We start from the raw sequence: 25702 nt of genomic DNA, 5'->3' as shown, positions 1-25702 counted from the left end.
CAATAATGAATTAAATGGCTATTCATATCCAGGTTTTTTTAATGAACATATATTTTTATTTTTCTTGAGGAAATAACTTCGGAGCAGGATTGTTTGGTCATATGAGATATATATGTTTAATTTTACATAAAAATATGCCAACTTGTTTTCCTAAATGGCTATATCATTTTGCATTTCCACTAACAGAAATATGAGAGTTCTACCTGCTGTGCATTCTTGTCAGTACTTGGTATTGTCAGATTTTTCCTTTTATTTTAGCCATAATAATAAGTCAAGAGTTATATCTCATTATGGTTTTAATTTGTATTTCCCTAATGGTAATTAGGTTTGCCATCTTTTAGTGTGATTACTGGTCAACCATATATCTTCTTTGATGAAATGTCTGCTCAAATCTTTTGCCTGTTCTTTAAATTGTAAGTTGTGGTTTGCTTCTTATTAAATTTTGAAGTTTTTTACAAATTCTGGATACAAGTTCTGTGTCAAATATGTGACTTCCAAATCTTTTCTCCAGAACTGTCTTATCTCTTAATTTCCTTAAAAGTGTCTTTTATGGAGCTAAGTTTTAAATTTCGATACAGTTTAATTTGTATCTATATTTTTTAGATCATGGTTTGATGTCTTTTTAAGAGCTCTCTGTCCTACCATTCCCTTTCACTAATTGGTGATGCATTAGACAAAGAGTGATTTCTCTCCGCATTTGTGAACAAAAAGGTTTAGGAATAAATTATGTCTACTTGTGACATCACAGAATCCTTGATTATAGCACAAGGAACTGCTTCCATTAACCATCTTTCCAAAGAAATGGTATTGTAGTAAGCACTGTTTTACATTTCCAATTGTTAAAATCTGTAATCAGATTTCTTCCTAAGCTTCTAAATAAAGATGTTTTTATCAAAGTTAGTAAGACAAATTTTGAGCACCAATTTTGTTATATTAAGCATTGTGCTGAATAGGGAGGTTAAGTTTTGAACAATAACTTTATAAAAAAGGATTTAGGGCTCATTTGAATTTTGTTATGCAGCCATTTGAACCCATTCTGATGTTTGCTTACAATATTTATGAGGTTGTATGAAGTGAAGATGCCACATCAGCAGTTAAAAACATAATTCTGTCTTCCACAGGATAAAATTGCACATAATCATGAATCCTATGACTTCCTCTGCAGGTCTGGATATCTTTTCTGATTTTTTGAGAAAAAAAAATTAGCTGCATAGCAGATTGGTTGTGTTTTACTCTAAAAATGCAAACTTACAATCATTATGGTAAAAGAGCGATTGCTCTAAGCTGGCATGAGACTATGAATTCATCTCCCAGACACCATGCTTCTCCAGGGACAATTCCCACTGAAAGCTTCCTGGTCCTTATTTTCTTTCTCTTCTCATACCTGCCATGTGCTCCCTGAAGTTTATGGTGTATGATTATAATTATGAGGATGTGTGAGATATGTTTCTCCAGAAAGAATGATCTAGGTCCTCTCCTACTGCTTATTTTTATGTTTTGCCGGTACAGTAGAATTTAACAATGCATTTGACAAAAGCCTGTCAGTGACAAAAGGAGTATTTGACATATCCAATTTATTACTTTTCAGTACATGCAGTAGTATAAACAAATGGCTAAAAATTGCTTACCCAATAATATGCTTTCTGCAAAAAGCTAATATAATAAAACCCAGAAAATGCAGATCTTCAAGGTTGACTAGGATGACTGGCTGGGTCTCACCTGCCAATCTGTCCTTTAAGTTGTCTTCATCATCTGTGCCCTCCCCTCTCTCCCTGACTCCCAGTCCTGACCCAGGGAATAAAATGTGCTTTTATATCTTGGATCAAGCATAGGCAAAACTTCTGCCTTGGACTCTCTTTAACAAGAGCAGGATTGTCTGGAATTTACCAAATAGATGCATAGAATAATGGTCAGTAGTCCAATTATTAAAGGGCAAAGGGCACCCAAATTGAGAAAAGGAAAAAAATAAAAATGAACAGTATATACAAGGACAGACCTCCAATTTTAAAGATAAAGACACAAACAAAAAGAGAAAAGAAAAAAAAAAAAGACATATCAAAGTCCTTGATCAAAATAGAAACATCTTAAATCATCATTTTAATGCTTGTGGTTATAGGGTTAAGAAGAGCTCTTTCTGTACCATTAGAAGATGTATGAATTGATATTACTTCCCTTGAAAGCAATTTGCTATATCGTGAAGAATCTTGAAAACATTCGCATCCTTTGACCCATTAAGCCTTTACAAAGGCTTTGCTAAGGAAATAATCAGAGATTTGCACAACTTTTCACAGATGGTCAGCGTGGCTTTATTTATAATAGTTTATTTTGGAAACTTCTCAATGTTAAATTAATGATGGCAAAGCCATATGTTCAGATGCCATACAGCCATTAGAATCTTGATTTTAAAGGACTCAGAGATTACTTCTCAGTATAATAAGTGAAAACAAAGGATAAATATCTTTATTTGCATTGATTTTAAAATGCACTGGAAAGAAGTCCATCAAAATATTAAAAGCAGTAATCTTAAAATGGAGAAATTATGAGTGATTTTAAGCTTTTCTTTCCAACGTCTCTTTCAAAAGCTTGTATTGGCTTTTTAATCAGACAAGATAGGTATCCAAACAAATTCTCAATACTAAGGGGAAAAAATGGAGATTTACATAGAGAATATAGAAAGTATAACACCTGGCCAGGTTACCAAAACAGATTTTTGACCTTGTAGTATCTCTACAACAAAAGTCTAGTTGTAGGGGTGCCCCGGTGGCTCAGTGGTTGAGCGTCTGTCTGCCTTTGGCCCAGGGTGTGATCCTGGGTCCAGGGATTGAGTTCTGCATTGGGCTCCCCACAGGGAGCCTGCTCTTCCCTCTGCCTGTGTCTCTGCTTCTCTCTCTGTGTCTTTCATGAATAAACAAAGAAAATCTTAAAAAAAAAAAAAAAAAAAAAAAAAAAGCCTAGTTATATCTCACAGTTTCAAGAGTCCCTGTCCAGACAATGCTTGAGGCTCTCTCTCCTTCCTTGGCTCCATTCCTTCCAGAAGAAGTATTTTTATTATAAAAGTAACAGTGGTCATTGCCAAACATCCAAATGGTATGAAAGCATATAAAACATAAGACCTGTTAATGATCTATTTTTTCCCCACAATTTTTTTTTCACATTGAAAACATTGGAGTATAATTTGCATATAGTATTACAAACATTTGGTAAGCAGTTCCATGTTTTTTTGATGAACATCAGAATACCGGATATTTTTCTTAATTCTCCAAACTTCCTTACTGTCCCTTTATAGTCCATTCTTTCCAATCCCAACCTCAACCCCAGGGAACCACTGATTGGCTTGCTGTCACTAAAAATTATGTTTTGTTCATCATAGAATTTTCTGCAAATGAAATCATACATACTGCTTAGAATAATTTTTTTGAGGTTTATCTATGTTGTGAGTCACCGGTAGGTAGTATTCATTGTATAACTACATTATAATTTGTCTTTCCATTTATGGATTGATGGCCATTTTCCAATTTTTCCCCTTTTTTAAAAAAAAAGATTTTATTATTTATTTGAGAGAGAGAGAGAGAGAGCATGAGAAGGGTGAGGGGTAGAGGGAGAAGCAGACCCCCCACTGAGCAGGGAGCCCAACTCCCAGAACCCTGGGATCATGACTCAGCCAAAGGCAGATGCTTAACCAATGGAGCCACCCAAGTGCCCCTGATTTTTCCAGTGTTTGTTATGAATAAAGCTGCTCTGACCCTCCCAACGCAAGTATTTGTATATTGTTGGGGGGGCAGTTGGTAGGTAAATATCTAGGAGTAAAATTTCTCTGTCATGTGGCACACACACAAAAATTCCAAACTATTACTTTAAGTGGTGTTCTTTTTCCCAGTCACATTAGTAATGAGACAGAGTAAGAGTGATTCCTTCTCACCTGACAGGGTCAGGGTTTTGTTTTGTCTTTTGATAGAGGTGAGAGAATAAACTGGTATCTTTGTGTGTGTGTGTGTGTTGTGTGTGTGTGTTTAAGATTTTATTTATTTATTTGAGATAGTGCACACAAGCAGTTGGGGGGTGGGTGGGAGGTGGATGGGGCGGGGAGGACAGAGAGGGAGAAGCAGACTCCCCACTGAATAGGGAGCCTGATTTGGGGCTCCATCCCAGGACCCTGGGATCATGACCTGAAACCAAGGCAGATGCTTAACCACTTAACCAACTGAGCCACCCAGGCACACCCTTTCTAATATATATTCCTCAAGACTAATGATGATAATAAGCATCTTTTCTTGTTTGTATTGTCTATGAGCTTATCTTCCTTTATAACTTGTCCACATTTTTTTTATTATTTTATTAAAGGATCATTTGTTTTATTTTGGGCTGTAAGAGTTCTTTAAGAATTATTAATATAAATTCTTCATCAGATACGAATTTGTGAATTTTTTTCCTGGTCTATGGCTTGACTTTTTCTTTTCTCCCCCCCCCCCCCTTCATTTTCTATAGAATGTCTTTTGAAGAGCAGATGTTATTAATGTTGATGAAACCCAAATTATCAATATTTTTTCTTTGGATTGTGCTTTTAGTCTAGTATTTAAGAAACATCTGCCTATTTCAAGGTTAGAGATTTTTTTAATGTTTTCTTCTATAAATTTTATAATTTTAGCTTTTACATTTAAGTCTATATCCATTTGGAGGTTTTTTTTTTTTTTTTTTTTTGAGGGAGGGTATGGTGAAGTATATTAGCTTGAGCTGCCATAAAAAATGCCATGGACAAGGGGTTTAAGGAGTTGAAATTTATTTTCTCATAGTTCTGGAGGCTGTCTAAGATCAAGATTCCAGCATGATCAGTGTCTGGTGAGGACTCTGTGTCATGTAGATGGCCACCTTTTCCTCACATGGCAGGAGAGAGAACAAGCTTTCTGCTGTTTATTCTTATAAAGACTTTAATCCTCCCATGATGGCCCCACCCTCATGATCTCCTTTAAACTGAATTGTTTCCAAAGGCCCCAAGGCCCCACCTCCAAATACCTTCACACTTGTGATTAAGACTTCAACATATGAATACTGCTGGAGAGGAATTGGGCACGATTGAGTCCAGGGCAGTGAGGTAAGAGCTGTTTGTTTTTCTCTTTAATGGGTATCCAGTCATTCCAGCACCATTTTTTTTTTCTTTTCCACATTGAATTATCATAGCATATTAATAAATAAATAAATTGGTCATATAAGTAGGTGTCTATTTTGAACTTTTCATTCTTTTCCAATGATTATTAGGTCTATCCTTATGTCAATACCACACTGTCTTGATTATTATAGCTTTATAACAAGTATTAAAATCAGGTAGTGGAAGTCCATCAAATATGTTTTTTCCAAATTGTTTTAGATACTCTAGGTCTTTTGCAATTCCAAATACATTTTAAAATCAACTAGTCCTTTAATTTAGGTAAGTCATTTGGAATTGTTATCGAGATTACAATGAATCTATACATTGATTCCAAGAGGACTGTTATGAATATAGCGTGTTTCATTTCCCAAACATGGTATATATAGATCCATTTATTTTGGTCTTCTTTAATTTCTCTCAGTCATATTGTGTGGTTTTCAGTGTAGAGCTCTCACATATATTTTGTTAAAACAATATAATTTCATATTTTTACACTATAAGAAATATTAAAAATATTTTCCTTTTCAATTATGCATTGCTTGTATATAAAATAAAACTGATTTTTGTCTATATGCTGTGACCTCTCTAAATTCACTTCTTAGTTCTTGTAGCTTTTTACTGAGATTCTTTTAGATTTTTCCCCAATATACTTAAGGGTAAGGAAGTTTGATTTTCATTGCCCTACACTCTGATTTTTCCACAGGCAATACTATTGAAGTGTAACTTATTGCAATGAATTACCATGGTAAATTAGAGAGTTCTTGTATGTTTGCTGATTCTTCAATGAAATAGGCACCTAGTAACCCATAAAATTACATCCAAGCACCAGTTAGCATAAAGACAGTCATTCAGTATTTTCCCCTTATTTCCCCCAAAGTCTTGCTGCACCAGGTCCCATTTTTGCCTCAAATTCATGACTTTTGACAGATAACACTGATTTTTAGTCTTTGACATCAAGTTTCTAATAATTGCTCCAGCATTTGAGCATTGGCTTCTCCCAAGCTTTTTGCTTGACTTATCTCTCAGTATTTGGCTAAGGATATACCTTCACAGAATTCTCTAATAATAGAGCTCTTTAGAGGTAAGTAGAAACTTCACTCAGAAAGTGGAAAGAAACAAATTATATAATTTCTGAGGAAGAGTACATAATCATGATTTCTTAAATGCCCATTATGTGACAATACTGTGCTGTATGCTGCTTTATATTCACAAATTTTGCTCAATCTCCCCAAATTTATGTAGGAAGTGGAGATTAGAATTCTTCTAACACAAAAAAGAAAACTAGAAGACAGAGGGGTTGAATGGCCCATGCTAAGTTATTAACAAGTGACAAAGCTATGATCTAAATCTAGTTCTCTCTGATTCCCAGAGTATGTAGGAGTATGTGTGTCAAGATGATTTTTAGATATTATTAACCATTTTTTAAGAAGTTATTCTGACAAAACAAAAAAAGTGTAGAAAAAGATTATCTCCTAAACCCAGAAAACTAAACAAATACCAAAACAAAAATAAAACAGAAAAACCTTGAGGATTATGGGCCTTACCTACTCTGAGATATTATATTTTTTAATGTACCTTAAAATTATTAAAAATTACCAAAATCATAGAAGACCAATTAATATTGATTGTCACATAAGCCAAGGTGCACGTCAGGTAGTTTGATGTTTTGGTAAAGAATGACATTTTAAACACCTGTGTAGAGCTAGTATGTTCCTGATAAAGACTTTGGAGGAACAAGAAATTGGCAAAAACTGATGGACAGGTACAAATGGGAGTGAAAATTGTACATAACCACTATAAAGGAAGATGAAAAAACCTTACTTGTTATTTAAAATCCTGAGTAGATGCCTTCTGATATGAGGGAATAGACAGGTAACAGTATGGAGATTCCTCAAAAATTAAAAATGGAAAAATATGATCCAGTAATGCTACCTCTGGATATTTATCCAAAGAACATGAAAACACTAATTCAAAAAGATGCATGCATCCTTATATTTAATATACCATTACTTATAATAACTAAGATATAGAAGCAGCCCAAAGGTCCATTCATAGATGAGTGGAAAGAGAAGATGTGGTACACACACACACATACACCCCGCACTGGAATATTATTCAGCCTTAAAAAAAAAAAAAGAAATCTTGCCATTTGCACAACATGGATGGGCTTAGAGGGTATTATGCTAAGTGAAATAAGTCAGACAGAGAAAAATAAATACCATATCATTTTCTTTATATGTGGAATATAAAAAACAAAACAAATAAACAAACAAAAAACCCAAACATGCATAAATACAGAGAACAAAGGGGTGGCTGCCAGAAAGGAGGGGGTAACAGGATTTGAGAAACAGGTGAAGGGGATCAACAGGTACAAACTTCTAGTTATAAAACAAAATAAAATAAATGAATCATGGGGCTGAAAAGTACAGCACAGAGAATATAGTCAATAATATCATAATAACATTGTATGATGACAGAGGGTGACGCATTTATCATGGTGAGCATTGAGTCATGCATAGAAGTGTCAAATCATTATGTTGAGAAAATAGAAAAATAGGAATACCTAGGAGAAAAATCCAGAGGAGAGAATGTTGGAGGTAATATTATTACACAATGAAAATAAACTATCACCTTTTCTATACACACACTAACTTTTACATCCAGAAAAAAAAAAAAAAGTATCATAAGCCTTATGTTAGGGAATAAGTTATAATCCCTTTTTCATAACCACATAATTTTTAAATAGTGTATATGTCTAAAAATATTCATTTTCTTAAGAGAATCTTTATTTCCTAATAGTTATCTAGAATGTGATTGCTATTATTGGTGTCAGTATCTATGCAGACTGAAAATAGACAGCTGAGTGAACTCAGAGCCACTGAGTAAATATAAGATTGGAGACTCGGGGGCACCTGGGTGGCTCAGTGGTTGAGCATCTGCCTTTGGCTCAGGTTGTGATCCCAGAGTCCTGGGATCAAGTCCCTCATCTGCCTATGTCTCTGCCTCTCTCTCTGTGTGTCTCGTGAATAAATAAATAAAATCTTAAAAAAAAAAAGATTGGAGGGTCTTTGAGTAATCAATGTTAGAAAGGGCTTAATTTGACCTAGTGCAAAAAGATCCAGACTGGTAAAATTAGCTTCAGCTCAGCTCAGGGTTTTTTTCCTTTCCTTAAAATTTTAAAAGACATATGGCCTTGGCCTAACCTAGATGGATATTATTAGAACCTGACCTTGAGTAAGTATTTATTAGTTTTGTAAGAACAAAGTTATGAAATTAAAATTGCTATATCAAGTACAACAAAACTGCACTATCACTGTATTCTAATATCACAGATTCATTTCCAGAATGTATAAATCATGTCCCCAGTGTGAAGACTGATACATTAAACATCTCTTCTATAGAATCCCCAAATCTAAGTAGGCCTTGTTTTGGATGCGTGACAACAACATCACGAATGGGTCATTGCACAGAAACATTCATTTAGCTGGTTGAAGCTCATGTCTAAACTCATGTATATAAATAATGATTATGAGACAGGCATTCGTTTAAGACATTTATGGATTCCAACCAGATGCTATGACCAAGAAACCAGTGTATTTGCTTTGACATACTCTATTTAAAATCTGGGCTATACATTTCATGTGTTTATAGATTTGCCAACATTTCTTCAGTCACCCCGAATTAACATTTACACTTAACAAATGTTATTAACATAGAAATCTGGATAAATGAATACTGAATTAACATATCTTAGACCTAAAAAGTAATATTTAAGTAATTTAATATAAAACTCCTTTCAAATTTTTTTGCTTATAAAAAACTCAAAAAAATAATGCCAGTCAGGACATGTTGAATATCATGAGAATCCTATTGCACCAAAAATATTATAGATACACCAAAAATATAGCATTGTATTATATTATAAGATATGGCATGGTTAAAATAATTATGAAATTAGTTTGAGACCAGTGTAAAAGACTGACATGTTTTGAATGGGGTAATTAACCTGTTGGGGAATTAACATATTTTCTACAGATTATCAAAAAAAAATCAGAAGAAATTATATATTTGATGATTTCTACCCTTTCTGAAAACAGTGATCATCCCAGGCACTAGTGAACAGAACTTGTCTTTCAGGAGTCTATTTGTTAACCCACCTCTTGCAGTTGGTTATGGCACTTAGAGCTTACCTTCCTGATTCAAAGGTGAACCACGTGGAGTCCCGTCCATATCTCCTCAGCGAACTGAGAGGCCACATCACCAGTTTGACCTTGGCATTGTGGATATCCCAGAGATAGATATTCTCATGGGTGATCTGCATTGTGCATTCACCATAGATATCCAGATTTGGTGTAGGCATAAGATACACATTGAATCTCTCTGCAAAGAAACAAAGAATGGAACAAGTTAAGTGAAAAGAGATAGGCCTCTTTATGGTAGCAAAGTATTAATTTTTATACCTACCTACAGCCTTCAAAAAGCATTACCATGTCCCTTGGGAACATCACACACAGTGTAAAACACTACCCTTTCCCATTTGATGTATGGGAAAATGGGTTAATTAAAATACTAGTTCCTTCTCTCACTTACTCATTCTATACTTTGTGTTGCATGTATTCTCTATGGTGAGGGTGCAATGGTTAATTGTACAATGGAAACATAAGGGTAAAAGCTAAGTGAGGTCTCTGTCAAAATGACATTTACTGTCTCCTTCACACAATCTTAAATGCATATCATATACATAACTCTGGTAAGGAATGTCTTATTTAATTTAAGCAAGAATTTAATCAATTTTTCTTTTGTGTTATGAAGTATTTAATGCACACTTAGACTGACTCACAAAATATACTGTATTCACAGTCAAATTCAGCATATGATAATCACAGATATTCATTACTGTCTTCTCCAGGACTTGATAGTGTTTTCATAAGCAAAATAAAAATACACAGCCACTCCCATTTGTTGGATATTCTATAGTTGAAAATCTGATTATTAGGCAATGATTCCAAACCTTGCTTTATAATTTTTTGTGTATCTCAAAAACTACTGCAAAATTCTGCAGGCTTTGATCCCCATTTAAACACATTAGATGCACTTTATAAAAAATAAGGTTAGTTCATAATTTCCAGGAAGGAAAGAACTTGGTACAACCTATAAAGTGTCCTAGAAAATATGCCTAATTCATAGCACCATATTCTTGCTTTATAGTAGTAAGTAATCAATAAATACTGGTTAACTCTATGAACGAAATACATATATCCCATGATGAATATGCACCACAAGAATTGAGGAATTATTAAGAAAATATCATGATAACAAAGAGTTTAAGAATTACTGGCAGATACATCTTTGTGAGTTTGAATTTAATTGTGAATCATACTCTAAAGGCAGTGCTGTTGAATTAATGATTTTGAGAGGCATAAGGGTGCAGCTGCAGTTGAAAGAGGATTGATATGTTTTGGAATGTGCCATCATCCATCATAATGTCATGATCTTAAACACTGAATGTTTGCTGGTACTAAGCTGGAATTGTCTGTATAATAGAATTTTTTCTGTGGCAGGTACCTTGCAGAGTATTGCTTTGCTGATGCCAACAACAACAACAACAACAACAACAACAATCAGATTCTAAATGTGTTAAACATGATAGCTTGAAATTTAGTCACCATATGGACAATACTTATATTCAAGGGTCTAGATATTTTTATCAAAATAATATAGTGATTCAATTTTTTAGATTATTGACCCATATAACTGATATGTGTATGGATTCTACATTTATTTCCCATAGAAAGGAAAAAAGATAATAGCTGAAGAAATGAAGAAAGATCACTGCCCCATTAATTATCTGCAATAAAAAGTATATATATCTTCTATAAATCTTAAAATTCTTATGTGCAATCAAGTAAAATCTCAATATTTTGCACTTAATACAGCACTCACATTGCTATCACAATTCCCACTTCAAGGGGATTACAAGCAGTAAATCAAACGGGCTTGACCTCATGTAAGAATATAAATGAAAGTTGGCCCCAACAGAATGACTCATGCATATAGATAATGCCTGTATAGAAATCCTCTTTTCTTTGGTCAAGACCCTTTTGATGAAGTTCAGCTTTTGTATTTAGAAGTCATCATATGTCAGTGGCATCTGTTGTGCAGAGGCAAAACACTGTTGTTATAAAGTGGAATGTAAAACATTCCTTTACATTCCTTCCTCTCCATCAATTACAGGGTCTGAAGATAGCTACCAAAGAATCATTGCCAAAATGTCAAGAAATAACACTTCTTCTAAAATATTGAAATAAACATCATTAACCAATTTTGGTGTTGCATAAGGCTGCACTGACCCTTGATATTCACACTCATAGTTTGATGTTGAAAAAAGAGAACATGAGAAAAAAACACCTGACATCGAGTGTCCTCCACATGGGTGATATACATGGAAAATCACCTATAGCCTACAGAGTATTACAGAGGACCCAAAAGAACTATTACATTTTCACTGAAATATCTGTGTGCTCTAATGCTGGTAGGTAAAACTTAGAAAAAATAAACAAAGAGTACAATAATTGCAATGGACATTGGAGAAATGTGGAACTGGAAAACACAAAAATAATGAATTTAGTAAGATTCACATGATGGAGGACTCTCAATGTCAAAATCAGTAAGGTACATTACAAACAAATACAAAGAGATTGGATAACCTGCCCCAAAGGAGTCCTTCCAAGGGCCAGCCGTAGGCTACGTAAAACAGATGAAATGTGTCTTCCACATCCTTCTTGCCTAACTTCTACTTTCCTAGTCTTAACCAGCAATTCACATTAACTGTTACAGTTTGGAATGCTCTAATCTTGCTTTTGATACTATTTCTTTCATCCTACAAAAGGAATTATTCTAAGAAATTTTATTTTCAATTTTTAAGTATTCAAAGGCCATCTTATCCTAATGACTAATTTCCAAGGATTTGAGATTCAATTAAAATGTAGACTAATTTAATCCAGGAGAGGATGAAGGCAGCTCAACTTATCTAGTAAATTATTCTTCTTTGATTCCATTGTCATGGAAAAAAATGTTTCTGCATCTGCTATGAGTAAATTATCTTATGGCCTTAATAATATAAAATATGTTGCTGCTTCACTAAAACTTGTTAGTTTCCATTAGAAAGACCATTTCAATATGAAATAGCTAAAATTGGCTCCCCTGAAATGACTTTTTAAAATGTTTAACTTTGAGACCCCTGGGTGGCTCAGCGGTTGAGCGTCTGCCTTTGGCTCAGGGTGTGATCCGGGTTCCGGGATCAAGTCCCACATCAGGCTCCCTGAGGTGCCTGTTTCTCCTTCTGCCTGTGTCTTTGCCTCTCTCTCTCTTTTCTCTCATGAATAAATAAATAAAATCTTTAAAAAAATGTTTAACTTTGTGAAATAATTGTATGAGACAGGTGTTTTAACCACTCTCTAATCATGTCACTTTTTTTTAGGTTAAAATTTTTTTTAAAGGATTTTATTTATTTGATAAGGAAAGCATGAATGAGAGAGCACACAAGCAGGGGGGAGAGGGAGAAGCAGGCTCTTTGCTGAGCAGGGAGCTCGACATGAGGCTCAATCCCAGAACCCCAGGATCATGATCTGAGCAGAGGGCAGACACCTAATGATTGAGCCACCCTGGCACCCCTGTCACTTTCTTATTTAAAAGCCTACCTTTGGTTTTTACTGCTGAGAGCATTAGTGTGCATCAAAGTTATCTGGAGGGCTTGTTTAAACACAGACTGCTGAGTAGTCCTCTAATTATTGTTTCTGATCCAATAGGTCTGGGCTGGGGCCGGATACTTTATATTTCCACTTGTTCCCAGAAGACGTTGATGCTGCTGCTCTGGGGACCACTCTTTGAGACTGTTGATTTGCAAAGGTCATTTTAGAGTATTGCCAAGGAAGTAGTGGCATGAGAGGAACTATGAGGGATGCTTTTGAAAGTGATGCAGTGTTCTAGTAGAACAAACCAGCACATTTAATTCAAAACTGTCCTTTAATCTTTGTTCAAATAAAGTAATCCCATCTCAACTGACTCATGACTGATTTGGCAGAAAAGAGTTCTTATGCGAATTGGAACAAAAGAACTGAGAGGCTTAGAAAGAAAGGTCTATGAAAAAGAATTTTCAATTCATCAAAGTATACATATTCGAATAATTTTCCTTTAAGGTAATCAACAATAACGATAAGAACACTGTTAAGGAGCACTAAACACACTTCTAAGTACCCAAAAGAATTAGAAAAGAAACTAGCTGTTTAGTATGTATGTTGCCAAAGCTGCATAATGGCTGATATATGAGAAAGCATAATTTTATTTTAAATGGCTAAAAACAATAGCAAGATGAAGTATTTACAAAACAAACTTATATCCAACAAAGATATTTACGATTTTTTAAAAGATTTTATTTATTTGAGAGAAAGAGCAAGAAAGTGCGAACATGAGCAGGAAAGGCAGAGGGAGAAGCAAACTCCCCACTGAGCAGGAAACCTGATGCGGGGCTGGGTCTCCGGGATTATGACCTGAGCTGAAGGCAGACACTTAACCGACTGAGCCACCCAAGTGCCCCAGGATGCGTACTATTATTGAATCTGCAGTTGTGTTTACAAGGGCATTTCTACTCTAGGGTTGGATTAGGAGGTCCAAAGGACTAGACCATGCCCCAAAAGGCCTGGGACCAGAGTTAAGGTGACAACCACAAGAACAGTCTCAAGGGGACTATAAAACAAGATTTAGTCAAATTGAATTGGGCAAGGTGTGGCAAGAAAGGGGAGCTAAACTCAGAAGAAATGTCTTGGAAAAGGCACAGTGTGATTCCAAGTGATGTGTGGAGACTGAATGGTCATCAGCCCTGGGAAGGAAAGGACCAAAACTTTCCTTTCTTAGCCAATGATCTGGTTTAGGGCAGGAACAATCCAAATATAGCTACGAGTTTGAGCCTGACAAGTGGAGACAAGTGGAGCATGGAGGGGTTTTGGGAAGCAGAGGATCGGAGATGTGGTTTCTAACATGAAGCAAAACATCATCTCGTGAGTAGAAATAAATAAGCAGAACACAAAAGGATGATAAGCTTTTTGACCAGTTTCATGATAATTTCCATTTTGTAACAGTGCAGTTGGAAAACTGGGTTTAAAACAAGAGCCATACTAAAAACAAATATATTTTTACTCCCTTGTAATTAATTAAAGAATTTGAGAATTTTTTAAAATACAGGCTTTTGGAATTTATATATTAAATAATTTTGTGCATCTAGCACATACTGAACATTCAGTGCATTGTGACTGCATTAACATAGAATGCATCTTTTGTATATTAGTTACTTAGAATAAATTTGGGAAATGTCTATTAAATGCCAATTCATTCTTTTTCTTAAATTTAATTTTAAATTTTTAAAAGATTTTAAATCTTTTATTTATTTATGAGAATAAATTTATTTATTTATTTACTTTTTTTAAATTTTTATTTATTTATGATAGTCACAGAGAGATAGAGAGAGGCAGAGACACAGGCAGAGGGAGAAGCAGGCTCCATGCACCGGGAGCCCGACGTGGGATTCGATCCCGGGTCTCCAGGATCGCGCCCTGGGCCAAAGGCAGGCGCCAAACCGCTGCGCCACCCAGGGATCCCGAGAATAAATTTATTTATTCATGAGAGACAGAGAGAGAGTAAGAGAGATAGTCAGAAGGAGAGGCAGGCTCCCTACGGGGACCCTGATGTGGGACTCGATCCCAGAGCCCCAGCATCATGACCTGAGCCAAAGGTGGATGCTCAACCACTGAGCCATGTGGGTGCCCCCATTCCTTTTTTTTTTTTTAAAGACGGATTCTGGTAAGATTTAATTGTTCGCTCATATCTCCTCTACTCATTCCATTTCTCTTACTACTTCAGAAGTTATGGACTTGAAGGTTGAGTAAGAAAAAAGGATGGAACATGGAACTAAGTATTATGCCTAAATATTTGGAAAGCAAGAGATCCATAAATATTACAGCTCATCAGGTATACCACAGGAAGAGGTTACAAATTTTGTAGTAGGCTTTAATTTTTAGTAACTTCAGGTAAGCGGGTGTGAGCTCCTATACTTTTTCCTCTTCTTTTAAAATCCATGTGTAGCTCAAAAGGAGAAAAAGGTATTCTTTCAGCTTGTTGGTTACAACCCTGAATTTCAATTCCAGGGTTTTCCAGAGAGTACAGGCTTAAATATTTGAAGTTCATTAATAAAAATGTGTAGATATTTTAAATTAAATAACAGAAAATTGGGGATCCCTGGGTGGCTCAGCGGTTTAGCGCCTGCCTTTGGCCCAGGGCGCGATCCTAGAGTCCTGGGATCTAGTCCCGCGTGGGGCTCGCGGCATGGGGCCTGCTTCTCCCTACTCCTGTGTCTCTGCTTCTCTCTCTCTCTCTCTCTCTCTCTCATGAATAAATAAATAAATCTTTAAATCTTTAAAAAAAAGAAAATAATTACATATAGTATACATGTAAAATAATTACATATATATATACACACACATTGGTTTCATAATGATTAGCAATAGTGATCAATAATTGGTTAATTTATCTATAATTTTATATTTCATCTAGTTGTTTCTATCAACCAGTGACTCCATAAGTAAAACTCTATATGCAACCTACTGTTCAAAATAACTTTATTTATTATTATTATTTTACAAAATAACTTTAAATATTTAACTGAGATTTTCTTATGGCAAGGAATTCAATTGTTTTTTCTTTTTTTCCAAAATGTCACGTGATCAGGAAACTCACTATTTATAGAAAAAATTTGTTTAAATTAAATTTATCACTGCAGCTGGTTCATTAAAAGACCCAGATTTTGTTGTCTCATCAAATGTGGAAATGCTGTCGAGTTGGTGACCTTTATTTTCTTATTTGGCTATCATGAACAGCTGTAGCCTGTTTCTTGCATCCTGCCCTCAGATTTACAATGGTGGAAACAGAAACCACTGAATCTCCAAACTCAAGCTGTCCCCTCAACTCTCTTGCACACTGTTCTGGCCAGCCTGGGCATGATGACGTGTTCTACACAGCTCCATCAGCGTGGACAGGTTGAGGGGTCATTCTCCCCATCTGGCAAACTATCCAAATCCTGTGACTAGTTCTCTAGCCTCTCCTCTTTCATCATGCTTGGAAGGGGATGTGTCCCTTCTTTCTGCTCTTCTCCTATGAAAGACCTTCAAAGCCTTCTCTTCAATCAGTCTTCCAGCCTGACCTTTAGAATTTCATGGTCCATCCATGAAATGGTCCACCCATCATCCACAGCTCTGGGGCCACAGTACATTTCTGAGACAGCAAGAAAGTCCCATTCTCTGCTCTATACTTAACAATTATTACATATCAATTTGAAACATGAAATTTTAATATTAACACTAAATTAATAAGCAGTTCACTAATTATTTAGTCCCAGGACCAGAGCCAGTGGTTTAATATTAAGCATTAATGAGTATATCCACAAGGATCTGGTATTTGAGAAACTGACCCATACACTTTGGAGTATGGAATTTATTCCTGAGTATTCATCTCAGTTTGGATTCTAAGTTCACCTCACTGTTTGATACAACCTGCCTTGATTTTAAGTTATATGAAGTGCTAAGGAATTGAACAGAACCAGGTATTACTCAGAAAATAATGAGATGTTTCAAGATCATTCTGAACTTTAAATTCTTATCTCTAAATTTCCATAGTGTTAGGATATTGCCGTGGTCAGCCTTCAATTTCAGCAGCTTTAGAGATAGAGTCACAGTGAGGAAGCAGATATTTGCACATTTAGACACATCCTGATATCTGGTTAATGCAGTTATGCCGGCAATGAAACAAAGTATGATATATACTCATCAGAATGTGTGGAACTCTTGTTGGAATTGTGTGTTTTGTGGAATTGTGACTTCATTTCTACCACGGTACTGAAATTTGTCAAAATGTATTTTATTATAATGTGGCAACAGCAATAAATTCAGTTGCCAGATGCCATCTGTTCAACAGCTATTATAAACTGGAACCCCTGCATTTCTTCAACCAACCAGCAGGACTTAAAAAAAATTACAAAGTCATATTTTTAACCCCCCCGAGCAATTAATTAATTAATTTCTTTTCTCTTTTTCTTTCTTTTTAACAAAAAATGATGACTAAATTTTATCTGCATTTCTGCATAAGTCATGTTCACTCTAGTAAATACAGGAAATCATTTTAAAAAATAAGATAAATTCAACTGCTATTATACCTTAAAGAGATCATCTCTGTTAAAGTAACAGTATATCTTAAGATGCAAATATATTCATACACAGTTATGATTATATTAAATATAAAGTATTGAACCATCTATATTTACTTACTGCAGTATAAGAATTTGCAGATCTTCTTAAATATTCTTTGGGGGTATATTATTTATTTATTTATTTATTTATTTATTTATTTATTTATTTTGGGGGATATGTATTTTAATGAATACATAATATTCCACTGTATAGCTATACCATATTTTATTTAATAATTATCTACTTGATGAAGATAAAGCTAAGCCAACTTTTGTCTAAAATAAATTAGGCTTCAGTAAAATAATCAACTTTTAGCTGAATTGCTGAATATTCAATCATTTCATATTGAGTCATAGGGTTTATTTTTATATATAAATTTTGGGTCCCTGTAATATCCTTAATTATTAACTTAGGCTGGGCACTAAAATCTGAATCATTGGGGATCATTGGATTAAATGCCATAAGCTCTTTTAAGAATCAGTGCCAAACTGAGTTCCAGAAATTCCTTACCAATACATATTCCAATTAAAATATCTATTTTATATGTTCATTTATATGTCCTTTGCCAGAATTTTTTAAAATTGAGTTTACTGTATATAGGCTGTGAGAATTCTATATACTAGAAAATTTTCCTACCATGTTTATGAGAAAGACTTCGTCTTAGATTTTTATTAATTTAGTTTAAAAATGTGTATGCAAGTCTAGAAAGTGGAAGATAGTCTTCTTTAATTTTTCTACTAAGTACTATTTATTGAAAGAAAGTTAAGGGGAGCCGGGGTGGCTCAGTTGGTTAAGTGGCTGCCTTTGGCTTAGGTCATGATCTCCAGGTCCTGGGATCCAGCCTCACGTCTGGCTCCCTGCTCAGGGGGAGTCTGCTTCTTCCTCTGCCTCTCTCCCCAGTTTGTGCTCTTTCTCTCAAATAAATAAATAAATAAAATCTTAAAAAAAAAAAGAATGAAATTTCTATTCTCCTACACTTTTCATAGCAGTTCTAGCATTTTATTTTTTACATTAACTGGTATACAGAACTATACTGAAACATAATGAAATGTTCATATGTTGCTTGTAATGTTCTTTCAGTTCTGACAAAGACACATTAGGATACACAACTTTTCTGCTCCCCAGAAAGTTCTTTTATGCCATTCTCCAGCTGCCCATGCCTCAGAAGCAACCACTGATATGATTTTTAATACTGTATGTTATTTTTGCCTGTTCTAGTAGGTTCTTGTGAGCTAGGAACATCCGGCTTCAGGATATCACTAATTTATTCGCAGTTTGTTGCTTTCTATTTTATTTTTTATTTGCTTTATAATTTTTTTTTTAGATTTATTTTTATTTATTTATGATAGACATAGAGAGAGAGAGGCAGAGATACAGGCAGAGGGAGAAGCAGGCTCCGTGCTGGGAGCCGACACGGGACTCCAGGATCGCACCCTGGGCCAAAGGCAGGCGCCAAACCGCTGAGCCACCCAGGGCTTCCCTGTTTTATAATTTTTTGATGGTGCTTTTCGGATTAGCAAAGGTTTAAATTTGGATGAAGTCTAAGTTATTTCTTGTTATAGTTTGCTTACAGTGCTTTATAAAAGAAATCTTGGCCAATCTCAAAGTCCCATCCATCTTAAATTGATAATGGAGTATAGTGTGAGGTAGGAGTTTGAGGTTCATTGTTTCCCATATATAGATCTCATCGTTTTAAAACTATTCATTAAAGAAATTTTCTTTTTCTTATTGAAATTACCAATGAGCTTGTGAAAGAGGACTTGGGTGTCCTTATCAAAAATTACTAATCCATATATGTATGGATCATTTTCTTTCTATTCTGTTCCATAGACTTTATCTATTGTCTGTCTTGATTGCTGTCAGCTTTAATAAATCCCCAAATTAGAAAAGGTATCCATTCCAACTTGGTTCTGTATTTTCAAGATAGTTTGGCTAGTCTTAGGCCTTTTTGTTCCAAATGCATTTTGAAATTGCCTCATCAAGTTCTAGAAAAAAATGTGACTTCTAGGATTTTTATTGGGATGTGTCAAATCCATAGGTTAATGTAAGAAGAACGGACATCTTAACAGTATTGACTATCACAATCATAAACATAGTTTATCATTCCATTTATTTTGATATCTTTTAATTTCTCTCAACAACATTTAGTTTTCAGTGTAGAGGTCTGGTTATATACTTTGCCAGTTTTATCCCTGAGTATGGGATGGTTTTTGATGGTACTGTAAGGGATACTTTTGTATTTCATTTTATAGTTGCTCATTTCTAATATATATATGGATATGTGTGTAAAACTATATGTGTGTGTGTGTATATATATATATATATATACTCTCTAAACTGTTTATACACACATATCTATATACAGAATTTTTTGCATATTAAATTTTTATACTGAAATATCACTGAGTTCACTTATATTTCTCACAGATTCCTTAGGATTTTCTAGGTACATAATCTTAGCTTCTTATTCTTTACCAATTTTTATGATTTTACTTTGTTTTCTTGTCATGTTACACAAATCAGAACCTAAAGTAGAATAATTAGAATCCCGAATAAAATTTGTGAGAAAAGATCTTTGTATTATTCTCAATCTAATGAGGAAAGCATTCAATATCTTAACCTTCAAAAATTGTATTTTCTGAATGATTTTCATTGATGTCCTTCATCAGTTTGAGATAGTCCTCTTTTATTCCTAAATTTTTAAGAGTAGTTTTCATAAATGAATATTGTGTTTTATCAGATGCTTTTTATGGGTCAACCACAATAATCATATGATTTCTTCCTTTTTCTATTAACAAAGCAAAAGATATTGATTGATTTCAGGAAATGTTTGCATTTCTGGTACATACCAATATTGATCACAGTGTATTATCTTTTCATGTAATACTTTGGTATTCCTTTTCTAATTTTTAAAATGATTTTGTACTTATATGCATAAAAGATATTTGTCTATAATTTTCTTTTCTTATATTGGCTTTGCTTGGTTTTAGTATCCGGGTTATAGTGGCCTCATAAAATGAGTTGTAGAGTAATTCCTCCTCTGAAAAAGTTTGCGTATGATTGGTATTGTTTCTTTAACTGCTTAATAGAGTTCAGCATTGCAATTATGTGAGACTAGGGTTTGTGTATGGGAAGCTGTATAATAATAATTTTAATTTCTTTTTTCTTTTTTTTCTTCTTTCTTCCTTCCTTCCTTTCTTTCTTCCTTCCTTCCTTCCTTCCTTCCTTCCTTCCTTCCTTCTTTCTTTCTTTCTTTCTTTCTTTCTTTCTTTCTTTCTTTCTTTCTCTTTCTTTCTTTCTTCTTTCTTCTTTCTTTTCTTTCTTTCTTCTCTTTCTTTTAGAGAGGAAATGGGAAGGGGCAGAGTGAGAGGGAGAGAGAGAATCTTAAGTAGGCTCCACACCCAGCACGGAGTGCTGATACAGTGCTTGATCTCATGATCTCACCCTGAGATCATGACCTGAGACAAAATCAAGGGTTGGACACTGAGCCACCCAGGCATTCCAATAATTTTAATTTCTTTAATGGACATGGGCTCTTTAGCTGAGCCACCCAGGCACTCCAATAATTTTAATTTCTTTAATGGACATGGGCTTTTTAGATTTTCTATTTTTCCTTGAGTCAGTTTGGGTAATTTAAATCTCTATTAAGTGGTATACCATTAAATTATTTTTTTTAAATTAGATTATTTTTAACCCAACATGAGAAAGGCTATATTTTAATTAAAAAAAACTTGTTAAAAATTTATTATCAATTTATTGTCAAATTATTAATGCTTTACTTTTATATTGTTTTATTTTGTATGGTTCCTAACCATTTCCTTTATATTTTTAAAAATATCTTTGTCCAGTGAAGTTCAAAGATTTTAATTATGTATCAGATTTTATTTCTGAATCCTATAATCAGAGATAATATTAAAAAAAATTTCCTTATGGCAGATGGAAATTAAAAACATATCCCACACTTTCCCCTCCAAGTTTAACATCTACTATAACCTGAACACTGGGAAAGGATACCGTTACTACTGGAACTTTAAATTGTGGTCAAAGAAAAATATAGAGCTTTTCAAAATATATCAGAAAAATGAAAAGCTGAAAATTAATGATCAAACATCCATTTCAAGAGATTTGAAAAAGAACCTGCAATTAAACCCCAAACTGTGAAGCAATTCAAATGGAATAAGAGCAGAAATTAATACAATTTAAAACATAATGAAAAAAAGTCTACCAAATAGGTAAATCTCTGACAATGCTGATTAAGAAAAAAAGGGCACACATAACTCCTATGAAGTAAAAAGGGGCTATCATTATAATGTAAACAGGTATTAAGAAGATAACACAAGGATGCTGTGATTCAATTTATGTAATTCTGAAACTTTGCAAGAAATGACTAAATCCTAAAATCACTGCTAGAATTTTTGAAGCAAATTATAATTGAGTTTATTACCCGAAGCTTTCACATTTTAATGCACATTAGGGTCACTGAGGTTGTTAAAATATAGACATCTGGTCCTGAATCTTAGAGATGTTTCCTTTGTGGATATGGGTGGGGGCCCAGAATTTTCTTGCTTAGCAACAATCCTATGAGATACTATCATGATCATTTTCAAGAGTAGGAAACTGAGATTTAGAGAATTTCTGTCACTTGATCATGACTCTAGAGCTTAGAAGTGGAATAGAACTTGATGATACACTGAATTTGGCAACTTCTGTTGATCAGGTCCCATGTTGGAATTTTATGCTCTATGTTACTTTACTGTGTCTATGTTACTTTGCTTTACTGTGGTTTAAAAAAATAGTTCATCAAAACTTGGCTATTTCAAAGGGTAAAATCCCATTATTATATATTGAATTCATTTAAGGTTTCTTTTCTTTTTTTTTGTGTATGTTTGTATTTGTTTCTGTCAAAGGAAGACTCATTTAACCTAATCTGTGGTCAAGTTCAATTTTTGGAGTTTCCTCTCCTTTTCATATAGGCTGAATTGATATGGTCACAGGAGTCAACAGAGGAAATGGGAGTCCTCTTATCTGGCTTGTATGTCTCCACATCCCTGTGAAGTTACAGCACTCTGCTTTCCATGATATGGCAACTTCCACTTCCAGATAGTGTCTGAATCCAGTGTGGGCCCCAGAAACTAGGCACCCCCTTCTAGGTCCCATTGGATTTTGAGACAGTTGAGGTTCTCTGACTTCTTACAACTCTCTCTGGGCATTCCTGATGTCTCCCCACTATTCTTCCCATGTTTGTCATCAAATCCAATTTGGAGATATCAAATTCTAGTATTTGATCTTGAAGAAATCTCCAGTTTATATGAGGTGATATAAATGTGTGTCTGTCCGCTTGAATTCCCATTTTGGAAAAGGGAAAGGCAAGGTATTTACTTCTTACTCTCCATAAAACTTATTTTCAGTCTCTTTTTTCTTCTTGCCTGAGGCTCGGAGATACCAGTAATTCTGTATTCAACATTTTCCCCTCAAAAGCTTTTTCTTTCCCATAAGTAGGAATGCTTTTGAAATTTACATCTTTGCTCTCATTGTGTTTGTACAGGGAATCTTTCCAGGGCAAAGGAAACAGGATAAGGTCCTTTGTTTGGTATTTCAAGATAGTTCTTCCAGTATGCATCTCACTTTGCAATGCCATGGTTACAGTCTGACAAATGGATCAATTCAATTTGGCCATGTGCTAAGATAAGCACTATAAAGCATCTTTGGTTTCCCTGATGCATTTATTGCAAAAAGAGTCAGAAATCTATATGGTATTGATCTTTATTCCATCATAGTGCATGTTGAAGACCACCAAATGAAGAAAGTGGTAATTTTAATCAAGTTTTGTTAATCATATACAGTGTCAATCTCCATCTGATAGTGAAAATTAAAGCAATGCAACACTAGACTAGGCAAATAGTGTGTCCCATTCAAGATTTTGTGTTGCATTCATGAATATCATCTTATTCCTGATGGGGTAGCTGTTCCCATCACCTTCACCTTTCAGTATTCCCTATAGATAATCACCTTCATTGGCCATAGTGGCATTTTCAATTGTGTTTCATGGAAGGTAAGTTACGCAGGGTGTGAATAAGTGTTATGTGCAGAAAGAGACACATAGAAAACTGAGTCTGGAAAATGTTATGTTATACAAAATTAAACCAGATCTTTACTATAGAGCATCTCAATAACTTTACTCTGTTAAGGCATGTTGTGACCATCATACAGAATTGGTATTAGTTTCCTAGATCTGCTGTAACAAAGTACCAGAAACTAGGTGGCTTAAAACAACATAAACTTGGGGTGTCTGGGTGGCTCAGTTGGTTGGTTAAGTATCTGCCTTCAGCTCAGGTCATGATCCCATGGTCCTGGGATTGAGCCTCACGCTGGGCTCCCTGCTCAGTGGAGAGTCTGCTTCTCCCTCTCCCTCTGGCCCACCCCCTGCTTGTGCTCAGGCTCTCATTCTCTCAAATAAATAAATAAATAAATAAATAAATAAATAAATAAACAAATAAAATATTTTTAAAAAGCCCCATAAATTTAATATCTCATAGTTCTAGACGCTAAAAATCTGAAATTAAGGTGTTGGCTGGGCCATGACCTCTCTGAATGCTCTAGGAGGAGAATCCATCTAGCTTCTTCTAGCTCCAGGTGTTTTCTGGCAATCTCTGACCTTCCTTGGTTTCTGGATGTGTTACTGCAGTCACATGACCATCTTCTTATCATGTGTCTTTACATCCTCTTCCCACTGTGCACGTCTGTCTCTGTGTCCAAATTTCCCCTTTTCATAAGGATGTACTGTAGGTCATATTGGATTAGGGTCCATTCTAATGACTTCATTTAAACTTGGCTATCTTTGTAAAGACCCTATTCCAAATAAGGTCATATTCAGAAGCATGGAGGGCTAGGACTTCAAAATATCTTATTTTGGGGAAGGGACAATTGAGCCCACAACACTGATATATAGTAGTAATTCACTCCACGATAAACTCATTTCTAAGAGCATGTAGTAGTAGGAGTGGTGGTAGTAGTAGAATTTCCTGGAACTCACTTTGGGAAATACTACAGTATGTGTATGGCATTTTAGAAATTCAGACACAGGCATAAGTAGGTTCTTTTCCCCATGCAAAACTTGGTTTTGCTCAGGGTTATTCTATGGACAAAAAAATAAACTTGGAAAACTTTTCATTACTGGTTATAAAGAATGTGTATAAGAGTATGTGTATATGAGTATGATTTATCCCAGGTCATTTTTGAAAAATTGGGGAAAAGAACCTTAAAGTAGGGAGACATTTATTGTTACTGTTGTCCTTGTTTTGTCATTTGTTGGTCATTTTCCACGTGAGTAAGGTCCTGCATATACTGGCTTTAACGACTGATGGGCATTAAAGATTCCAGACTTGCCTGATTGAAAAGGCTTGTTTGGAGGAATAAAAAATAATTTTAAAAAAGAAGAAAGGAGTCTGTTCTGTTTAGAATTGATCATACCTATACCACAGCATTTTCCTTTTGTTTTTATTTTATCATGCACTTATTATACTTCAGATGGTAGATTACATAATTTTTTCCTCAATTCTTCATTTCCTCTTCATAGTAGAAAGTAAGTTCTAATTCATGTCACGGCCTCACTGGTGGAGAGTCCCGCTGGCCTCCTCACTTTGGGTTTGGCCATAGGGTTTGCTTTGGCCAATGGAATATCAGTGGGCATGACACATGCAGAGGCTTATTTTGTGTTGCAAGTTTGGGCTTGCTTGCTTGGACTACTGTTTTTTTGTTTTGAGAACATGCCTTGGGTAGCCATTAGTGTAAGGAGGATAAAATACATCACGGAAAAGACATGGATACCAACCACATGCAGCTTGGGGCTGAATCTCAGCAGCCCCCAGCCTGAGTCAGCAGAATCCTGGCCAACCCATCTGTGCATGAATAATAAAGATGCACTTCCAGGTCTGTGCTATTGAGATTTTGTGTGTCAAGTAACGCAGCACAGCATTATTTTAAAACACAATGATCTATGCACCTTGTTTACAAGGTTTATCTCCCTCACTACTCCATGAGCTTCTTAAAAGTAATGACCATGTTTTATAGAATTCTACATTTCTTCAGCTTAGTTCTTGCATATCATAACCTCAAAATGTTTGATCGGTGAATACTGAATCAGTGAATGACATACGAGAGTGTCTGAGTGGAATGTAAGAAGCATGGTTACTATGGCAACCCAGGTAAATAATTTAGAAAAAAACACTGGAATACTGTGGAGCATTGCTTCTGGAGGAAGGTATAC

The 25702-nt window shown here is 34.9% G+C and overlaps 1 protein-coding gene across 2 annotated transcripts in view; it reads right to left on the bottom strand.

Moving 5' to 3' along the window:
• DOK6 (docking protein 6) overlaps positions 1-25702 on the bottom strand; it is a 358944-nt gene that overhangs the window by 126649 nt on the left and 206593 nt on the right. For both annotated transcript variants that reach the window (XM_072758090.1, XM_072758089.1), the window contains one exon: positions 9334-9523. In XM_072758090.1, coding sequence (XP_072614191.1) covers positions 9334-9523 — 190 coding nt within the window. The remainder of the gene's footprint in view (positions 1-9333; positions 9524-25702) is intronic.

This window comes from Vulpes vulpes, chromosome 5 (assembly GCF_048418805.1).
Source record: "Vulpes vulpes isolate BD-2025 chromosome 5, VulVul3, whole genome shotgun sequence".
NCBI classification, from domain to species: Eukaryota; Metazoa; Chordata; class Mammalia; order Carnivora; family Canidae; genus Vulpes; species Vulpes vulpes.
The sequence above is the reverse complement of the archived record's forward strand: the minus strand, read 5'-3'. Positions and strand labels throughout refer to the sequence as shown.